This window comes from Lissotriton helveticus, chromosome 11 (genome assembly GCF_964261635.1).
Source record: "Lissotriton helveticus chromosome 11, aLisHel1.1, whole genome shotgun sequence".
NCBI lineage: Eukaryota > Metazoa > Chordata > Amphibia > Caudata > Salamandridae > Lissotriton > Lissotriton helveticus.
The window spans coordinates 1,127,812,528-1,127,830,351 of NC_136072.1; the positions used below are offsets into that span (position 1 = coordinate 1,127,812,528).

Here is a 17,824-nt window from a genome sequence, read left to right on the forward strand (position 1 = left end):
GACATCAATCACATGTACACTTTGCACAGGGAGAGCATATGCACTTTAGCACTGGTCAGCAGTGGTAAAGTGCCCAGAGTCATTAAACCAACAAAAACAGGTCAGAGAGAGTATTGGAGGAAGGCAAAAAGTTTAGGGATGACCCTGCCAAGAGGGCCAGGTCCAACACAACCCCCTTCCAGCCAAAACGCAGGGTAGACCAATCACCACTGTGATGGGCTTCCCTGCTTAGGGCGATAGAACATGGACCTGGCCCGCAACAGCAGGGGAACATTCCAGTTCTACGCCAATCTGTACCTATTTCAAATCCTCTGTCTATACTCTCAGGGTTCACCCAGCTAATCCATGGGGCACCCTTCTCTTCCTCTGTGGACACCACCTGTGCAACCTCTAACCTTAACTTGCTCACAGGTGTGTCCCAACAGACAGACATCAAGTCATAGCGGCCACTGACGGTAGTCAGAGATGAGACCCAGGCCTCATGCCTCTCAAACCTCTGTGGCCTTAAAGAGTGGGGGGCAGTAACCCCAGGTGCTTGGCACCCTTTGTCCACTCTCCCTCCTGTCAGGTCAGGTATGACATCCTGGCACTGACCCACCAGTCCCAGGTCTGTACATGGCGGCTGTACCAAAGACTGGGGTGGCCTCTCCCACACCCGGTCCTCCTCCTTGGGGCTCTGTACCCTCCCACCTGGAGTGGTACCCCCTTCCAGAATTGTCAGGGCACCTGTGGCAGGTGACCTGCACAATTCGCCTACCAGTTCAGGGGTGCTATCCTGCAACTGGGGCACCAGGTCAGGGGGGACACCCTGCACCTGGCCCTTAAACCTAGGGTCTAAACCCTCAAACTGCACCGGGGTCAGAGGCAAGGACTCCCTCCCTCTGCACCCCCTTCCAGAGTACTGCCCACTCCCCACTGGAGTGGTACCCCTAGAAGTGACATGGGTCAGGACACTGATTACAGTGGCCCCACCCTCCAGGTCAGACAACACCTGAACCTGGCCCTCTAACTCAGGGACCCAACCCTGCAGTTGAACACTTGCCTGGCGCACCAGGACTTTCCGGGGAGCACGCCTGCCCCCCCTGAGGGTGGCACATAGCTCATGTGCCGTGCGACAGTCTGCCTGGCGCAGATCTCCCAAACCCTGTCCCTCTGACAGTGTGGGAAGATCCCCCAGGACAGAAGTGGTGTCCCCCTGGTCATTCACTGGGGACACAGCCCTGCTGGCTGGCCCCTGACCCACTGGTTCTTCCACTGGGGACTCTTTCCCCCTCTCGCCCCTCCTTCTGGACTTCTGCACCCTCCCAACTGGAGCGGTACTGCCAGACACCAGAACTACTGGAGCTTTGCTTACAGAGCCTCCACGCTCTCTAGCCACTGGGGGATCCCCCTCAGAGGATGACTCATCCGGACAGCCTAGGCTCCCCACCTGGTGTTCCCTTAAAGAACCATCCAGGCTCTGAGACTGAGGTTGGGCACTACCGGGACAAAACCCATTCTCACTCCTTCCCCTCAAGGACAGGACGTGAGGTCCTACACCCCTCTCACTACTACAGGACCTAGCTGGGCTACTCTGCGCCACTTCCACCACTCTGGGCTGGAAGATACCTGAGCCATTCCCCACAGGATCACACCCCAATGCCTCTCCAGACCCTCTGGAATCCACCACAGGGTCTGCCTCCAACGTGAGCTCCCTGGGGCCAGAGAACTCACTCTCAAACAGGTGTTGGCATAGCTCTGGAAAACTGGGACTTAAAGTATGCTCTCCCACAATTGGATTACACAGCCCCCTAGCAGGGTTAACCAAACCATCCTTCACCTCTCCATCCAGCGCCTCACCCACATACTCCACACCATTCTTCTGAGACTGGCCAGACAGTAGCGAACTGTCTCTGTCACACAACCCACACTCTTCTGGGCAGTCCTTACACTCACCCACCAGGACCTCAACCATGGGGGAAACCCTCCCACCACTAGGACCATGAACTCCTACGCCAGCTACCCTATTCCCTTCAGGGACGCTGCGCACTACTGGAGCTACCTCATGCCCTTGAACCTCCTGGTGTAAGTTAACCCCCTCCAAGTCAGGTGCCACATCTCTAGGTGCGCGCGCTATGCTGTCTGCACTAGATACCTGAATGTTGCTGCCACCATCTGAGCTGGACTCCACCTCCAACTCAGCAAAGCTCAATCTCTGAGCTACACATATTTCTTGTTGCTGGGATGAAGCCCTCCTGGCCTCACGCCCCTCGAGCTCCAAGTCAAGTTTCCTCATTCTTAAGTCATGCGCAAGCTCCATTTTCATTTCTTCCAGGGCTAACTTCCTAGATTCTAGCTCCAGTTGGCAATTCAATTTCAGCTCCGCCAACTTCATTTCATGTATTCTGGCCTCCTTCCTGTCCGTCAACTCCTCTGGCGACAGGGCTCTACCAAAATCCATGATGCTTCCTGCTGGTTCAATCTCCATTCTGACTGATCCAGGCATGACTTCACAACAAATGGGGATTCTCTCAGTAAAACATAAATCAAAAAAAAGTCTGTGGCTTAGTTACTGGACTGTCATCACTGTGCAATGGTCAATAGTTAATGTATGAACACTGCAAATGTAAATTCGCGATCCTCACCGCTGCGTCCAATGTTGGAAATGGGGGTCTCTGGTTGGCGCAGTGCAACACTGGCGACAAGCAGGGACCCTCTCTCCCAAGTCAGGGCAAAGGATTACCTTCAAGAACAACCCCTGCTTACCCTCTAGGTAGTGTGGCGCAAGCAGTCTAGGCTAATCTCTGGGGCACATGTGGTTAAACATTTGCAGTATCACACCCTTCGCCACCAACCCACCACACAATGACACCAAACTGTATTATATTAAAAATATATTTTCTTTATATCTTTTCAGCAGCAGCTTGTAAATACAGTCTTTCAGGTTAGTTGCAAAATTCCAGTTACTTGTAATGTGCCACAGTTCTTATTCAGCTCTTAATAGTTATGTGCTTCAAAAAGGGATTACAGGCTCTTCAACATACTTTTCACGTCCTGCAGGCAAGATTCCTGATCAGCAAGGGTTACCCCTGGCTATCCGTGTGCCTCTCTGCGCCCCTGGGATTCTCCGCGTATGAAAATCGGGCCCGGTCTGCCCAATCTCACGCTTCTGGCGGGAGCGGCGGCCGGGGAGTCAGAGTCCGCCTCCCTGTGCGAGCCGCACGGCCGTGCGCGGCTGGCGGGGGAGAGAGCGGGGGCCCTGGGAGCGCTCAACACGCGGCTCCGAGGGCTGGGCGAGGCAGAGGGCGGTGCGAGCGAAGCAGAGCAGATGCTCGCACCGCGGGGCAGGACACAGTACCTTTCTTGGCTGAAGCAGTTGGGGCGCAGGTCAGCGCGGTGATCCGCGTCGCGTTGTCTTCCTCCCGGGGTTGGAGCGAGCGGCGGCTCGGCTCTGGCTCGGAGGTTGGCGTTGCGGCACGGGCCGGGTCGCGCTTCACAAAGCGCCTCGGGGTTTCCTCACAAAGGGGGGGGCACACGCAGAGGGCAGCGATCCTCAGCGCAGGCCTCTGTCAATCCAGGCGACGTTCTTGCCCCACACGCCGCAGCTGCTCTTCAGACAGCGGCAGGCGGGTTCAAGGGCACAAGACACGAAGGGGTGCAAGCAGGCACCGGGCACGGCCTTTCTTCACGTTGCGAGCTGCGGCTCGGGGCCAGTCACAGTGCTCAGATCAGCTGGGCTGGTCTTTACGATGCTTCTGGGCTTAGCAGGCGGCAGTCACGTTGTTCAGAGGGAGGGCAGCACCCAGAGCGTTGCTGAAGAGCGCGATGGTCACAGCGCGCTCCGCTTTTCCTGGAGAGGCGTGCAGAGGGAAAGCAGCGTCTCACAGCGGTTCCTCTGTCAGGGGGTAGCGCCCACTGTTCATGGGGCGCTGGTCAGGGGGCAAGTTCCACAGCAAGCCCTTGGAGATCTTTCAGCAGAGTTTGGCACAAAGTTCAATAAAAGCAAAAGTCTTTTGTAGTCTTTTCTTTCCTCTCCTTCTGCAGCAAGGCACCAGACACAGGCCAGAGACAGCACTCCTCCTTGTAGTCCTGCCAGGTCCTTCTCTTCGGGCAGAGTTTCTTCTGTAGCGCAAACAGGATCTAATTTACAAGGAGCAGGGCTCCTACTTTTATACCCAGTTTCTTTTGTTCTTACAGGCCAGGGGGGCCTTTGCCTAACTGCTCTCAGCCCCTGAGCACTTGTTGTGGGTACTCCTGGCTTCTTCATTCAGTGTGAGGACAGGCACATCAGCCGCTCCCCAGGGGGGCGGAGCCAGCATTGTGTGGACAGGGGCAGTCAGGAGCACTTTGTTGACAAGCTTCGGGCCTTCCTGGGCCAGGTGCAGGCTGAGTCCTCAGTCGCTCCCCAGGGGGGCGGAGCCAGCATTGTGGTGGCAGAGCACAGCCTGATGCATAGCTCAGGGAAACTCCCACCTCCCACTAAGGTGTCATCCTGCCATTCACCACCTGTCACCTCCCAGCCCTGTCACTCACACAACTCAGACAGTCAGATCCACATCCAAGCAGAGGCGGGCTGAAATGGTTAGGCAAGCAAATGCTAGCTTTCTAAAAGTAGCATTTGCAAACACAGGATATTAAAATAAACTTTACTACAAGAAGTATTTTATTATTCTGAGTTCAGGCATACCAAACATTAATTTCTACCATGTTCCCTGAGCCTGCTGGGATTATAGAGTGTAATAATTCCAGCAGCCCATCTGGCCTAAAGGGAACAGGTAGCCTCACAATAGTGAAAAACGAATTTGGCAGTAATTCACTATTAGGACATGCCACACACACCAGAGCATGTCCTACCTTACACTTACAATGCACCCTGCCCTTGGGCCTACCATAGGGGTGACTAATATGAAGTTAAGGGAAGGTTTAGGGGCTGGCAAGTGTGTGCACTTGCCCAGCCAGCATGACAGTACCAGACTGCACGCAGGTTCTGCAATGGCAGACCCTAGACACATTTTAAGGCTGCTTCTGTGGGTGGCGCAATCAGCGCTGCAGGCCCACTAGCAGTATTGGCAGTTACAAGCCCTGGCACTCCTGGTGCACTTTACTGGGGACTAACAGTAAATTTAATGAACCAATCATGGACATCAATCACATATACACTTTGCACAGGGAGAGCATATGCACTTTAGCACTGGTCAGCAGTGGTAAAGTGCCCAGAGTCATTAAACCAACAAAAACAGGTCAGAGAGAGTATTGGAGGAAGGCAAAAAGTTTAGGGATGACCCTGCCAAGAGGGCCAGGTCCAACAGTGGCCAAAATGTGCCCTAAATTAAATTCAGCTAAAACGGGGGTGGACGCTGTTTGGCCATAATACATCCTTTTGGACCCTTTTATGCTGGCCCTCAGATACGGGGAATCTTCCCATGCCTAAGAATATAGTCAGGAACTTAGGAGTCCTGCTGGACAACGGATCAATCTATAAGAACCAGGCAAATGCAGTAATTTCTTCCTCCATTTTTTATCTTAAAAACTTTGAGGAAAACCAAACACCTGATTCCTCAAGACCCTCTGAAAACAATGGTCATTGTATAAGTACTTTCACACATTAACTAATGCAAAGGCCTCTATCTTAGTCTGCAAGCGAATCTCGTGCAGAAACTGCAAACAGGAAAAAATTCTGCAGCTAGAATGCTTAAAAAATTGCTTAAATGTCAATCTGCTCATCCCAGCGCTGACCGTACTCCACTGGCTTCCAGTGAAAAAGCAAGCTGCTTTTAAATCTCTATGGATTGCCTATAAGGCGTTGACCTGAACAGGTCTTGAGTATTTGAAAAGTACATTCTGCTGGTATATTCCTAACAGGCCCCCGATCCAGCCTCGTGAAAATAGGTGTCGTGCCTCGACACGGACTGACCACCTGGGGTGGCAGAGGCTTTGTGAAAAACACTGCACTCCTTTGGAATGAACTCCCTCTTGATCTAAAAATAGCCCCTACTCTTATTATTTTTAGGAAAAAATAAACATTTGGCTCTACAGCATTTTCAGTCACTCCAGCACCCTCTCCTGCTCAGATCAGCACCAAGATGCCTCAGGGCATAAGAACGCTTTAAAAAACCCAAAATCTAATTGGTAGCTTCCTTTAGGCCATAGTCACATCCCTCAAATAACCCCTCACATCACACCCCCATTCAATATGCCCATTCACATACCCCTCCCCAGATAGGTCCCATATTCCTTCCAATATACCAGGTCATGCCCCTCTCAAATACGCCCTCCTAGGATCCTTAAATGTGCAGCATTCCCATACCCGAGACTGCACTTAATGTTCCCCTTTATACTATCACAATACTTACCCTTTATTTCCCCCTCTAATACTCATTCAGTGCACAACCAATGTCCGCCCTACTTCCGCCCTCCCATAACCCCCTCATATTTCCTGCCACTAAGCCCCTCGTCTATAGCTCCAATTGTGCCCTTTATGCCACAAGTCCATCTCTCTCTCCACTGCCAATTCTTAAACCCTCTTATTTTGTACTTCTCATATCGTCTCTTTTCTAGGTACCCGGTTATTGCCAACCTAATACTCATGTCTGCGTCGCTCATAGCTGTCCCTCTTTTGCACCTCTCAAATCTCCCCCTTCGATTGCCCCTCTTTCAAATCCTGTATCAACGCATCTCCAATAATTTGCCCCATAGCTCCCCCTCCCTACGTAGCCATAGCTTGCCCCTCTCCGAGCTTCTTTCCTATGCTCTCATTTCCCCCCTCTCATGTCTCTCCCTCATAGATACCACTCTTCACTTTTTACCTTTTCTCACTGTGCCCCTCTCCGAACTCCCCTCCTGTTCCCCTTCTCATGTCTTTCCCATCCCATGATCCTCACCTAACCTTTCCAAGCCAACCTCTCATGCCCACTATTTGTATCACCTTATAGTACCCAAAGCACTGTGTGGAACTAGACCAGAGTACCTTAAAAAGAAATGTAGGCAGACTCTCCGAATAGACTGCTGCGATCGCTACAAGCTGTTCCAGGAATTAGGAAGGCTTTGTGGGGCGATATAAGTTTTGCCTATTTCACCTGTCAACGTTGGGACAGACTGCCCATGCACACAAAAAAATCAGTCTAATCCTATGAACTTTCAGAAACACTTAAAATCTTGGCTCCCATTGTCTTTATAGTTTTTATCTGTTTCCTCTTCTGGTATTAATGGTTCAGGGCTCGAAAAATCCACTCGACCGCTCGCATATGCAAGCTAAATTTGGCAAGCAGGAAGACAAACTAACTTTTGTCCTTGGTCTGTGAAAACGGAGCAAATGTGATAAGATTTAAAGGCATTTTTAATACTTACAAAGTTAATTAGCAATAAAGATGCCTTTAAATCTTATTTTGTCACATTTGCTCCGCTTTCAGAGACAGAGGTCTAGTAGGTTGCAGTTAGGTCGAGGAGATTTTTCAAGGTACTTTTGGACCGGGTTGAACCGCAGGTTAATGTTAGCACCAAGACGTCCATGTGCATTTGCGAACTTTCTCAAATCAAATGACCCATCATATGAACTGCCCCCAAGTACCCTATGTGTAGTCTCTCTGCCCCATGCAACATACTAAGAGTCCCTTCAATTTGCGGCTCTCATCTCTCTCCCACATTACCTCTCGTATACCCTTTCAATCCCTACGTCCCACTCACTTTGTCCCTCTCCTGTCTTACTACACCAGCTCATTTTGCCCCCCTCATCTCAGCCTCACCACATCCCCTCAGTTTGCCCTCTCGAAGCTCTCCCCTCATCTCCTCATTTTGCCCCCTTATATCTCACCACCCCCTCATTTTGCCCTCTCACATCTCTCTCCCCATGTCCCCTCATTTTGCCCTCTCACATCTCACTCTCCCCATGTCCCCTCATTCTGCCCTCTCATCTCACCACCCCCTCATTTTGCCCTCACATCTCATCTCACTCTCCCCATGTACCCTCATTTTGCCCTTACATCTCACTCTACCCATGTCCCCTCATTTTGCCCTTACATTTCACTCTCCCCATGTCCCCTCATTTTGCCCTTACATTTCACTCTCCCCATGTCCCCTCATTTTGTCCTCTATCTCACCACCCCCTTATTTTGCCCTCACTCTCTCCATGACCCCTCATTTTGCCCTCTCACATCTCTCTCCCCATTTCCCCTCATTTTGCTTCTCTCACATCTCACTCTCCCCACGTCCTCTTAATTTTGCTTCTCACATCTCCCTACATTTTGCCCTCTCACATCTCTCCCTCCGCACGTCCCTCACTTTGCCCTCTCATTTCACCCTCCCCACAACCCCTCATGTTGCCCGCTCTCATTTCACCCTCCCTCCCCTCATTTTGCCCCCTGACATTTCACCCTCCCTCCCCTCATTTTGCCCCCTCACATTTCACCCTCCCTCCCCACATCCTCTCATTTTGCCCTCTCATGTCCCCTAACGCCCCCTCACCTGGAAGTGCTCCTGGAAGCGGATGGGCAGGATCTGGGCCATGGCTCCGGAGCGTGGGGCGGCAGAGGCCGCGCGGGGTACCAGGGGAGGCGAGGGTGCTCTGGGGGACCGGCTGGCTCCGTTGCCCGCTCTGGTCACGGCTCTGGAGACAGCGGCGCTTGAAGGAAGGAGGGGGAGGCGCAAGCGCAGTGCGGACCTGAGGGAGATGCAGGTGTGCGCTTGCGCAGTGCAGACCGAGGGATGCAGACAGACGCATGCGCAGTGCGCGCACCGGTGACGAAGCTGTACCAGGCGCGGTGAGGATGTGAGTTGGGGGCAGACAGCAGGAGTTCTAATCAGAACACTAGAGTGCTCACTTGTGAAGTGAACTGTGCTCACAGCGGCCGCCATGCTGCGGGTCTCGACAGTTTTACAATCCCTCCAATTTATTTATTTATTATTTAATGCGGATTTTCTATAGCGCTAACATGACCCGAAGTTGTCAGAGCGCTTTACAAAAGAACCAGTTGCGATACATAAGGATTTAGGATTACGTGAGTTACATAAAAGATACAAACAGGGAAAAAAATGCAAATGTACAAGTTGTAAAGTCACAAAGGGAAGAGATACAAATAGAAATAAATTGCAAATGTACAAGTTGGAAAGTCACTCAAGGAAGAGATACAAATGGATAAACTCTAATAATCACATAGGAATGGTAGTGAGTACAAAGGTCTACTATTTATTTATGCAATTTTATATAGCGCGGACTTTACCCGAAGGCGTCAGAGCGCTTCACAATAGGAACAGAAATGATACAAACTGAGAACATTACACGTGCAAAAAATTGCAATAGCAAACGTTACGTTACATACGGTAAAGTGATGATTGTGAGCAAACAAAAATACATGAGGTAGTAAAAATTGTGAGCAACCAAAAATACATGAGGTAGTAGCCACTTACCGGTATTCTGATCAAGTTGAACTGCTGCTCACTAGTGCCTGACGAGGGATCTCTATCCCCACTTGCTAACTGTATCCTGCTTCTGCTGCCAGAGCTGACGCTCGTTTTCCTCTTTGCCCCGTGGTGCGCCTCCCCTTGACTCGCTGGTGTGAGCGTGAGCTGCAATCTGCACGCTCTGCCCATCGCTCCCAGCTGGAGTCAGTAGGGTCGAGGCCAGGGAGAAAGAACTACAGCGCGTCAAGCCCGGGGGACTGCGAGGACCAGAAATCCCAGCTGGGGTCAGCTGGTTCCTCTTCCCCCAGGCGACACGCCCACCGGCGATACAACTATAAAATACATCCGGATCAACGCGTAGCGGGACGCGCGCGGGACCAAGCCCGGGCAAAGGGCGGGCCGTCTGTGGCCGTCCGGGGACGACCGAGGACGGGACGGGCCACCCCACTTACGCCTAGCCATAGAGGATCTACCAAAGCCATACTTTGAAATCAACTAGAAAATATATCTCAAGTTTTACGGATCAAATCTTTATCGCAGACCCTGAAACAAAGATTCTACTTTTACACAAAATCAACTGCGATTAATATACCAAAAAGTAGATTTCCGATCCCAATTATGAGGGCTGTAAAAAAACTTCGCTCACGAACAATCTATATGAGGCGCATGGGGACTGATGCAGCTGTTAGAAAGTCTGCAGATAAATCACTGAAACCTGGTCAAATAACAAGTACTCCAGCTATAAACACATATTTCTCTACCCTTTCCAAGAAAAAAACCCTATCTTCATTTTCAACTGAAGACCAATATAAGCTGGAACTTTCTACAAATAAGGAAAATTACGATTCGTTACCTTTTTTCGACCAGAATACTGACAAACAAGGGCAGACAATCACTGAAAGTAATTTGGTAAATATCTCCCTCACTGGGGAACGTCTAAAATCGTCCCTAGATACGGCACAAATAACACCTATAACACCAATAAGAAATCAGGATAACGAGTTATCTTTTGACGTGTCTTTAAGTGACAATACGAAGTTAGAACAAGAAAAATCTGAAATATTACTGAGCCAATTACATCATTTAACCAGTTCTCCAGAAAAATCCCCTATCCTATACCCTAATCAGGCCAACTTTACTGACCCAATTTTTTCACATCTAAATTTTGGAAATACTACTTCTCCTCTTTCAAAAGTGCTTTTTACGCTGCAGGAAATCTTGGAATCAGTACTTACTCATCTTGGTCAAATTCTAGCTAATTCCGACGATACTTTGGACGTACAAATAGGAATATTGAAATTCCTGGTTGAAGAAAAAAAGAAAATATATCAAAATAAAGATATATCAAAAAAACTTGATTTAGTCGAAACAACAAAAAAAGTAGATCCCAAAAAAATGGAAATACGACTCCAAAACAACAAGAAGCAAGTACGCAAACGAATAACATTGCAAAAATTGAGACTAAAACTAAGGAATTAAGAAAGAAGAATAATCCTCTTATTACATATTCTCTCAAAAAACTGTTTAAAGAAGAATCGGAAAACATTACCGGAAATAATAATAAGCATTTTCCTATCTTTTCGTACAAAGTATCTGACAATAACCAAGATCAGGGTATAGGGGACAACAAAGCAGAGTCATCGGGAGTTACTGCTGAACAGAAATGTAGTCAACAAGAAATGTCTGAAAAAAATCATGATAGGGAAAATGCTAGGGGGAAGAAGAAGAGAAAACCACTAAGGAGAATCCAGAGAAAAAAAGGGAATAAACTGAAATTCCAAAAATCTACTCCCATAATCTCGGTGAATTCTCCAGAAATTCAAAAAACACCGTTGGTAACACGTCTGAACCCAAAAGTTGAAGAATTCCGTCCAGTGGTCGAAAATAGAACAACAGTACGAAATACCAAGGATACTGAAGAAGCCAATGACATCATCTCTCAACCATGGGAAGGAATTCCATCTAAGCACATAATTATAGAAGAATTGTTTCCTACTGACAAGATGCCATTGAATCGTGGTAGAATACTGAACCTTTTACAAGAAATTCCACCCCTGATCTCTCTGACAAGCCAAGAAATCGATCTAGTTCTCTTTCCAAAAAAAGAAAACAATAAACTAGCACAGGTATCCTTTTTTTCGTCAGTTCTGCCTGGAATAATACTCAGAGAGAAGGAAATTCTACATAAAAATGGCTATGATGTAATTTCCGTAGTTGAACCCATAACCAATAATTTAAACAAAGGTATCCTAGGACTAACTAATCGAAGAAACGAAAATATTAGTACACTCCGGGGAGAATCAGTATCAAATTTCATGAGAAAAGACTCACTAAAAATACAAGTAAAGCAAGGTGAGAGGTCAGTATGGTCCCGGGTCTCAAGCCCTAGTAATAATGAGAACTCGATAAAATCTTGGGCATGGTTATCAGAAACCTTAAACAGTAAAAAATCTGTTAAACCCCAACAACATCAAGTTTAGCAAAGGTCTGACGCTACTGTCCTGGAATTTGGCGGGGAAGACTGACAAAAAAATGAAGTATGCAACTAAAATCTTCCCAGATATTATTGGTTTACAGGAAACGTGGCTCATTAATCCCTTTAAACAAAAAGGATACTATGTATATGAAACCTTGGCAAAAAGATCTAGAAGGGGGCATGCCAAGGGTGGTCTAGCAATTTTATTAAAAGAAGACCACTCTTGGTCACAGGAAACAATTAATACAAATACGGATAATTTACAATGTCTAAAGGTATCTCTTGAAACTCAAATATCAGCCACATTTGAAAAAATACTGCTCTTTAACGTCTATGCACCTCCCAGTAACAACTGCGATCTGTTGTTCGAACGACTAATGGAGACCATCTCTCACATTATTAAAGACCAACTTAATTTGCCATATATTATAATGGGAGACATGAATGCAAAAATGTCAAACTGCGAAATAAAGAAATGGGCTGTTCTCTTTAAAGAGGAATCTTTGGAAACATCACTCCCTGTACTCCCAAAAAAAATGAAATCTGATAGGAGAGGTCGCGCACTATTATCATTTCTCCCTAGTATCAACGGGACAATTTTAAATGGTAATATTCATGGTGATAAACCAGCATCGTATACGAGGCAGGGTAACGGATCTCCCTCTATCCTTGATTACTTCATATGTGGGATCGGAGAAAAAGAACAAATGAGTCAACTTTCGATTACATTCAATGAGGAAAGTGATCATGCTCTCTTATGTCTATCAACTGAATGGATTGCACAGTCCACTTTCCAGTATCAGCCGATATTTCAGAAAACCAAATTGGAAGTAAACGCAACGAGGGGCCGAATATATTGGGGGACAGAAAATTTGGACCATGTGAGGCTACTAATCTCCCAAACTAATCTGCTGACTACCTCATACTCAGTCGATCCTATAAAGAACTTTGACTGCATATTAAATAAGCTCAAATATGCATTACAAAGTAAGTTAGAACATACCAACTCAGCAAAAAGCAGACGAAGTAGTAAGCATAAAAATAAACCAGTCGTAAAACAAATTAATAGGTTGATACGTGCCCAGTACCTGAATTTCTCATCTACAAATAAAAAGGAAATCAACAGATTAAAGAACCAAATACGACGAGAAAAAACTAAACAGAAAAAACTGAAGCAGGACACTAACTGGATTGAAATCCAACAAGCAGCTAAACAAAACAACCAGCGCAAATATTGGGCCCTGATTGCAATAATGACTGGATCCAAGAAAAAGTTGGAAGCAACTCCTGTTACAGAAGAAAACTGGGAAATTTACCTTCGAGAGCTATACAGACCGAACAAGTCCATTAATAATGGTGAGGCTGAAGTACAAATTTTGGGAATGAATGACATAAAAATCAACAAAACGTCGGCAGTGTCTGTCTCTACGATCATTAGAAAGGCAAGAAGCACGGGTGCGTCGGGCCCCGATCAGATACCTATCAAGGCTTATCAAATTGACCATAAAGAGTGGGGACGGTTGCTCTCGCCACTATTTAACTATATAATCGATAGTGGCAAAATGCCAATCTCCTGGAAGGGGAGCATAATTATCCCGATTTACAAAAAAGGAAAAAGAAGCATACCGGGAAATTATAGGCAAATTGCCCTCATGGACGCTGCCGGGAAGATTTTTGCGGCAGAAATATTGGATAGGCTGAAAACTTGGGCATTCTCCATGGGTTTAATTCCTAAATTTCAGTCTGGATTCCGTCCAAACCATGCAGTGACCGACAATGTAGCGATCTTCCAAACCATTTTGGACAAGTTTGTATCAGGGAAAAAACAATCCATCTATGCAGCGTTCATAGACTACTCGACAGCCTTCGATCGAGTAGATAGACCGACCCTGTGGTCAAAATTGAGAAGAATGGGCATATCGGAACAGCTATTACTTTTAATAGTGAATTTACACAGTGACACCTGGTGCCGTGTCCAAATGGGGAGAGATAAGGGTTTATCAAAGGTAATTCGCACATCAAATGGTTTAAAACAAGGGTGCCTCTTGGCTCCAATTTTGTTTTCTTTGTATTTAAGTGATTTACCATCTCAATTACAACAAGGGTTAAATACTCCGCCAAAGATAGCCAATGAGTATATTCACTCCCTGCTGTACGCGGACGACATTGTCTTGTTCGACCTAACACCTTTTGGACTTCAAAATCTCCTAGACATTTTACATCAGTACTCTAGGAAAAATTTCTTAATCCCAAACATAAATAAGACCAAAGTGGTTGCCTTTGCAAAACAGAAGAAAAGGGTGAGATACGAATGGAAGTTGGGAGGGGAGAAACTAGAGCAGGTAAAGGAATATACTTACCTGGGCAGAATCTTCTCACAAAATGCGAGTAACAACAGTCAAATTAATCACTTAAAAAGGAAAAGTGACCTACATGCTGGGGCTTTGTCTCGCCTATATTCTGCTACTGGACATAGGCATTTCTCTGCACTAATACAAGTTTATCGAGCCAAGATTCCACCGGTCATGTCTTATGCATCGGAATACATCCCCATCAATCAATGGACCTATATGAACTTAACTGAAGGTAAAATACAAAAAAATTTACTGAAAATCTCTACATCTACCCCAGTACAGGTGTTGAGACTGGAATGTAACATCACGAGTGCCTATGCTACAGCTGTAGCTAGTATCATAAGGTGGGCCTATAACCTTCTCCACTCTAAAGAAGGCACTCTACGAAGTTTACTAAAAGTTGAGACATTTAACACCGGTTCTACCAACTTCACTTTTTCAAAAAACATGCGAGAGGCTTTTCAGCTTGCTAAAGTTAGTGTGGAAATTTTGTCTATGTGGTCTCCAGCCCAACTCAAACTATTCTTAAAAAACTTCACCCCTAAACTGAGTTATGACATTGACCACTTACATTGTGTTAGTTTATCCTCGTATAAGTCCTATGTAGACTCCCATGAATATAAGCAATACCAGCCTTATCTAGATTATACTCTTATACACGGTGCAAGGCGCGCAATTATGATGCTGCGCCTGGGAATACTTCCTGTATTAACTTTTATCTCTTCCTGGAGATCAGACAAGACAGCTCTATGTACCTTATGTCAAGGGGGCAATCAGAATTTGGAACATCTTCTTTTTATATGTCCTAACACAGAAATAGTGAAGGCAAGGTTATTATGTCTTACGCCTATTTACCGGTCATGTAGGATCGTAAACTCAAAGGACTTTTTATTAATTTGCAAAAACCCCCCAAATGAATATGTTTGCTATAGAATTTTTAAGTTTTTGAAAATTTCTCTGAAAATGTATTAAATGAGAATGTATAAAGCATATATTTTATTTTGTGGTCCTCAAAAGAGTACCGTTACAAATAAACTATTTTTGACTTTGACTTTGACTTTGACATGAGGTAGTAAAAAGTGCACAGGAGGAAAAAGTGACAAGTGTGCAGGCTACAAGAGAAAACAAAGTATAATTCGAGGTATAATACTGCAAAATATGCTAGACACTCGGGCACAAGAACAAACGTTACGTAGGCAAAGGTGGCACTTGTGCAATTATCAAAGGGAAAAAACATGTGAGAGAAAGCAAACCGTGTGATACAGGGGCAAAGTGGTGTGTGCAAGTTGCAAGAGGGTACCCAACACAAGTACATGGATAATACTGCAATAAAAGGCAAACACTCTAACCACAAGAACATACTGGGAAGGCACTTCCATGGTCATGGAAAGTAGAAATCTTCAGGAGTGGGAGGTCTTCCTTCAGATAAAAGAGAGGACGTGAGTTACTTTTGGAGGTGTCTCTGGAGGAGGAGAACTTTGAGGTCCCTTTTAAAGGCCTGGGAGGAGGCGGTGGTCCGGAGCTGAGGGGGGAATGAGTTCCAAATTCTCACTGCATTGCCTGAAAAGGATTGGGCCATCGTTCTTTCCTTCTTGAAAGTGTGAGGTTCAAGCAGTAGATTCTCCGCATTGCGTGAAGGTCTAGAGCCTCCAGAGAGTTTCAGTTTATTCGCCAGGTAGCAAGGAGAGGAGGAGTGCAAGGCTTTGTGGGTGATACAAGCGGTCTTGTAGATAGCTCTAGCCTCAAAGGGAAGCCAGCGGAGGGTAGATAACATCGGTGTGATGTGATCGCTTCTTTTGGCCCCATAAATGAAACGAGCTGCTGAGTGGAAAACAGACTTAAGTGGGGACAAGTGGGATTTGGGGAGGCCAGTAAGAAGAGAATTACAGTAGTCGAGTCTGGAGAGGACCAGTGATTGCACCAGGGTTATAAGGTCCCGCTCCGGGAAGAAGCGACGGATTCCCCAAAGAAGGCGCAGTTGGTATCGAGCAGATTTTGCCATGGAATTGATGTGGGGAATTAGATTGAGTTTTTTGTCTAGTATGACACCAAGGGATTTGGCGCTGTCGACAATGATGGGTTTATTGTTTAGTAGAGTCATCTGATCCATCCATGATTGAACCGGGGGAGGAGAGAGTGAGGAGGAGAATAGGAGGAATTCAGTTTTGGAGGGATTCAGAATCAGTTGATGAGATGACATCCAGTTTTGAATGGAGTCGAGAGTGGAGCTTAGGATGGAGAGATCATGAGTAGAGGCAATCTTGAGGTAGAGTTGAGTGTCGTCAGCATAGAGATGATAGTGGATCCCGGATCCACTACATACACTAGTGGTTAGAGTTATCTCTATATAGATATATATACAAATAGTAGATTTTCTCAGGATTCCATTTTACCAGCGTTTCGGCTTGACTTACTGGTAAGGTTGCACTCTGCTATGCTGTCAATTGTAGGAACTTCTGAGGTGCTGACTCGCAATAGGTTTCACTTCACAGGTTAGTTACACAGGTGCAACTTCTTTTCAGTCTATATGCAATATTTTAAAGCATGCAATCTGTTAGCGCTGGCATAGTGTTTGAATTGAAAAATACTTCTGAAGCTGCACATCTGCCTTGGCATGTTTTTGCCCAAAAGCTGTTTTGCATGCTGGCATTGTGACATATAGCCATGGTTACCAGATGAGTCTTTGTCATCGAAACATCAGTTTTGCCAACCTGCATTTTATTTAACAAATTAGTGCATTCTGGATTGGAGAGGATTGGTTTGACTTCATAAATCCAACTGCACTAACATATGTGAACGAATTTACTGGTTAAATGAAAGCCCAAGACTGGAAAACTGCTGTCCCATTGACATGTAGCTAGTCATCTAGTCATTATGCTACGAGGCCACGGTGCTGCGCACAACTGGCTGGTGAGTAAAATAAATGTCAGCTATTGTGTCAAGAATTTTCAATTCTATTAAGGATGCAATGTGGAGGATTATTATTCTCTTTCTTTACATAGAAATCACAGCAGCCAGTCAAACTTTAAACTACTTAACCCATGAACCCCTACAACTCCTCCTCTCCACCAATCACAGGGTCATGCCTGACTATAAATGTCCCTAGAACCTTAGTCCTTCCTCTTTCTTTGTGAAAAACAATATAAGTCCTTAAAACCTGGGACATCAGGAACAGAAATCGAACAGCCATAGGACCACTTCACTGCCCAGCTCCAACAGGCGAAGATAAACATCCTTCGCAAATGAACAGATACCCCATCAGCCGCACATCATGCCGCTTCAAGTCGTCTTGGCATCAATGCCTGAAAAGAAAACAAGACCCATAACATCCCAACTCTATGAACTCAATTGCAAACACTGGGGGATCACACAATAGCAACTGCAGTTATAAGATCAGAGACAAATATGAAAGCAAAGTACAACATCAATCTGAACAGGTGTAGGAAAGTACGCCTTTTGGCATGGCTACTCCCCACTTTTTGATTGACTCAGATGCATCTTTGAGTGAATGTGCACTGGGTTCCTGCTAACCAGGTTCCCAGTGTCTGTGTCCTTCCCCAAAACTGAACCTTGGTTCCCACAATTGGCACTCCTCTGACTCACATATAAGCCTCTTGTA

At 46.3% G+C, this 17,824-nt stretch overlaps 1 protein-coding gene across 2 annotated transcripts in view; it reads right to left on the reverse strand.

Moving 5' to 3' along the window:
* Positions 1-8,625, reverse strand: part of CLTCL1 (clathrin heavy chain like 1) — a 330,795-nt gene extending 322,170 nt beyond the window's left edge. For both annotated transcript variants that reach the window (XM_078667862.1, XM_078667861.1), the window contains exon 1: positions 8,440-8,625. In XM_078667862.1, the coding sequence (XP_078523988.1) occupies positions 8,440-8,481 (42 nt within the window). In that variant the 5' untranslated portion in view covers positions 8,482-8,625. The remainder of the gene's footprint in view (positions 1-8,439) is intronic.
* Positions 8,626-17,824: the final 9,199 nt, after the last annotated feature.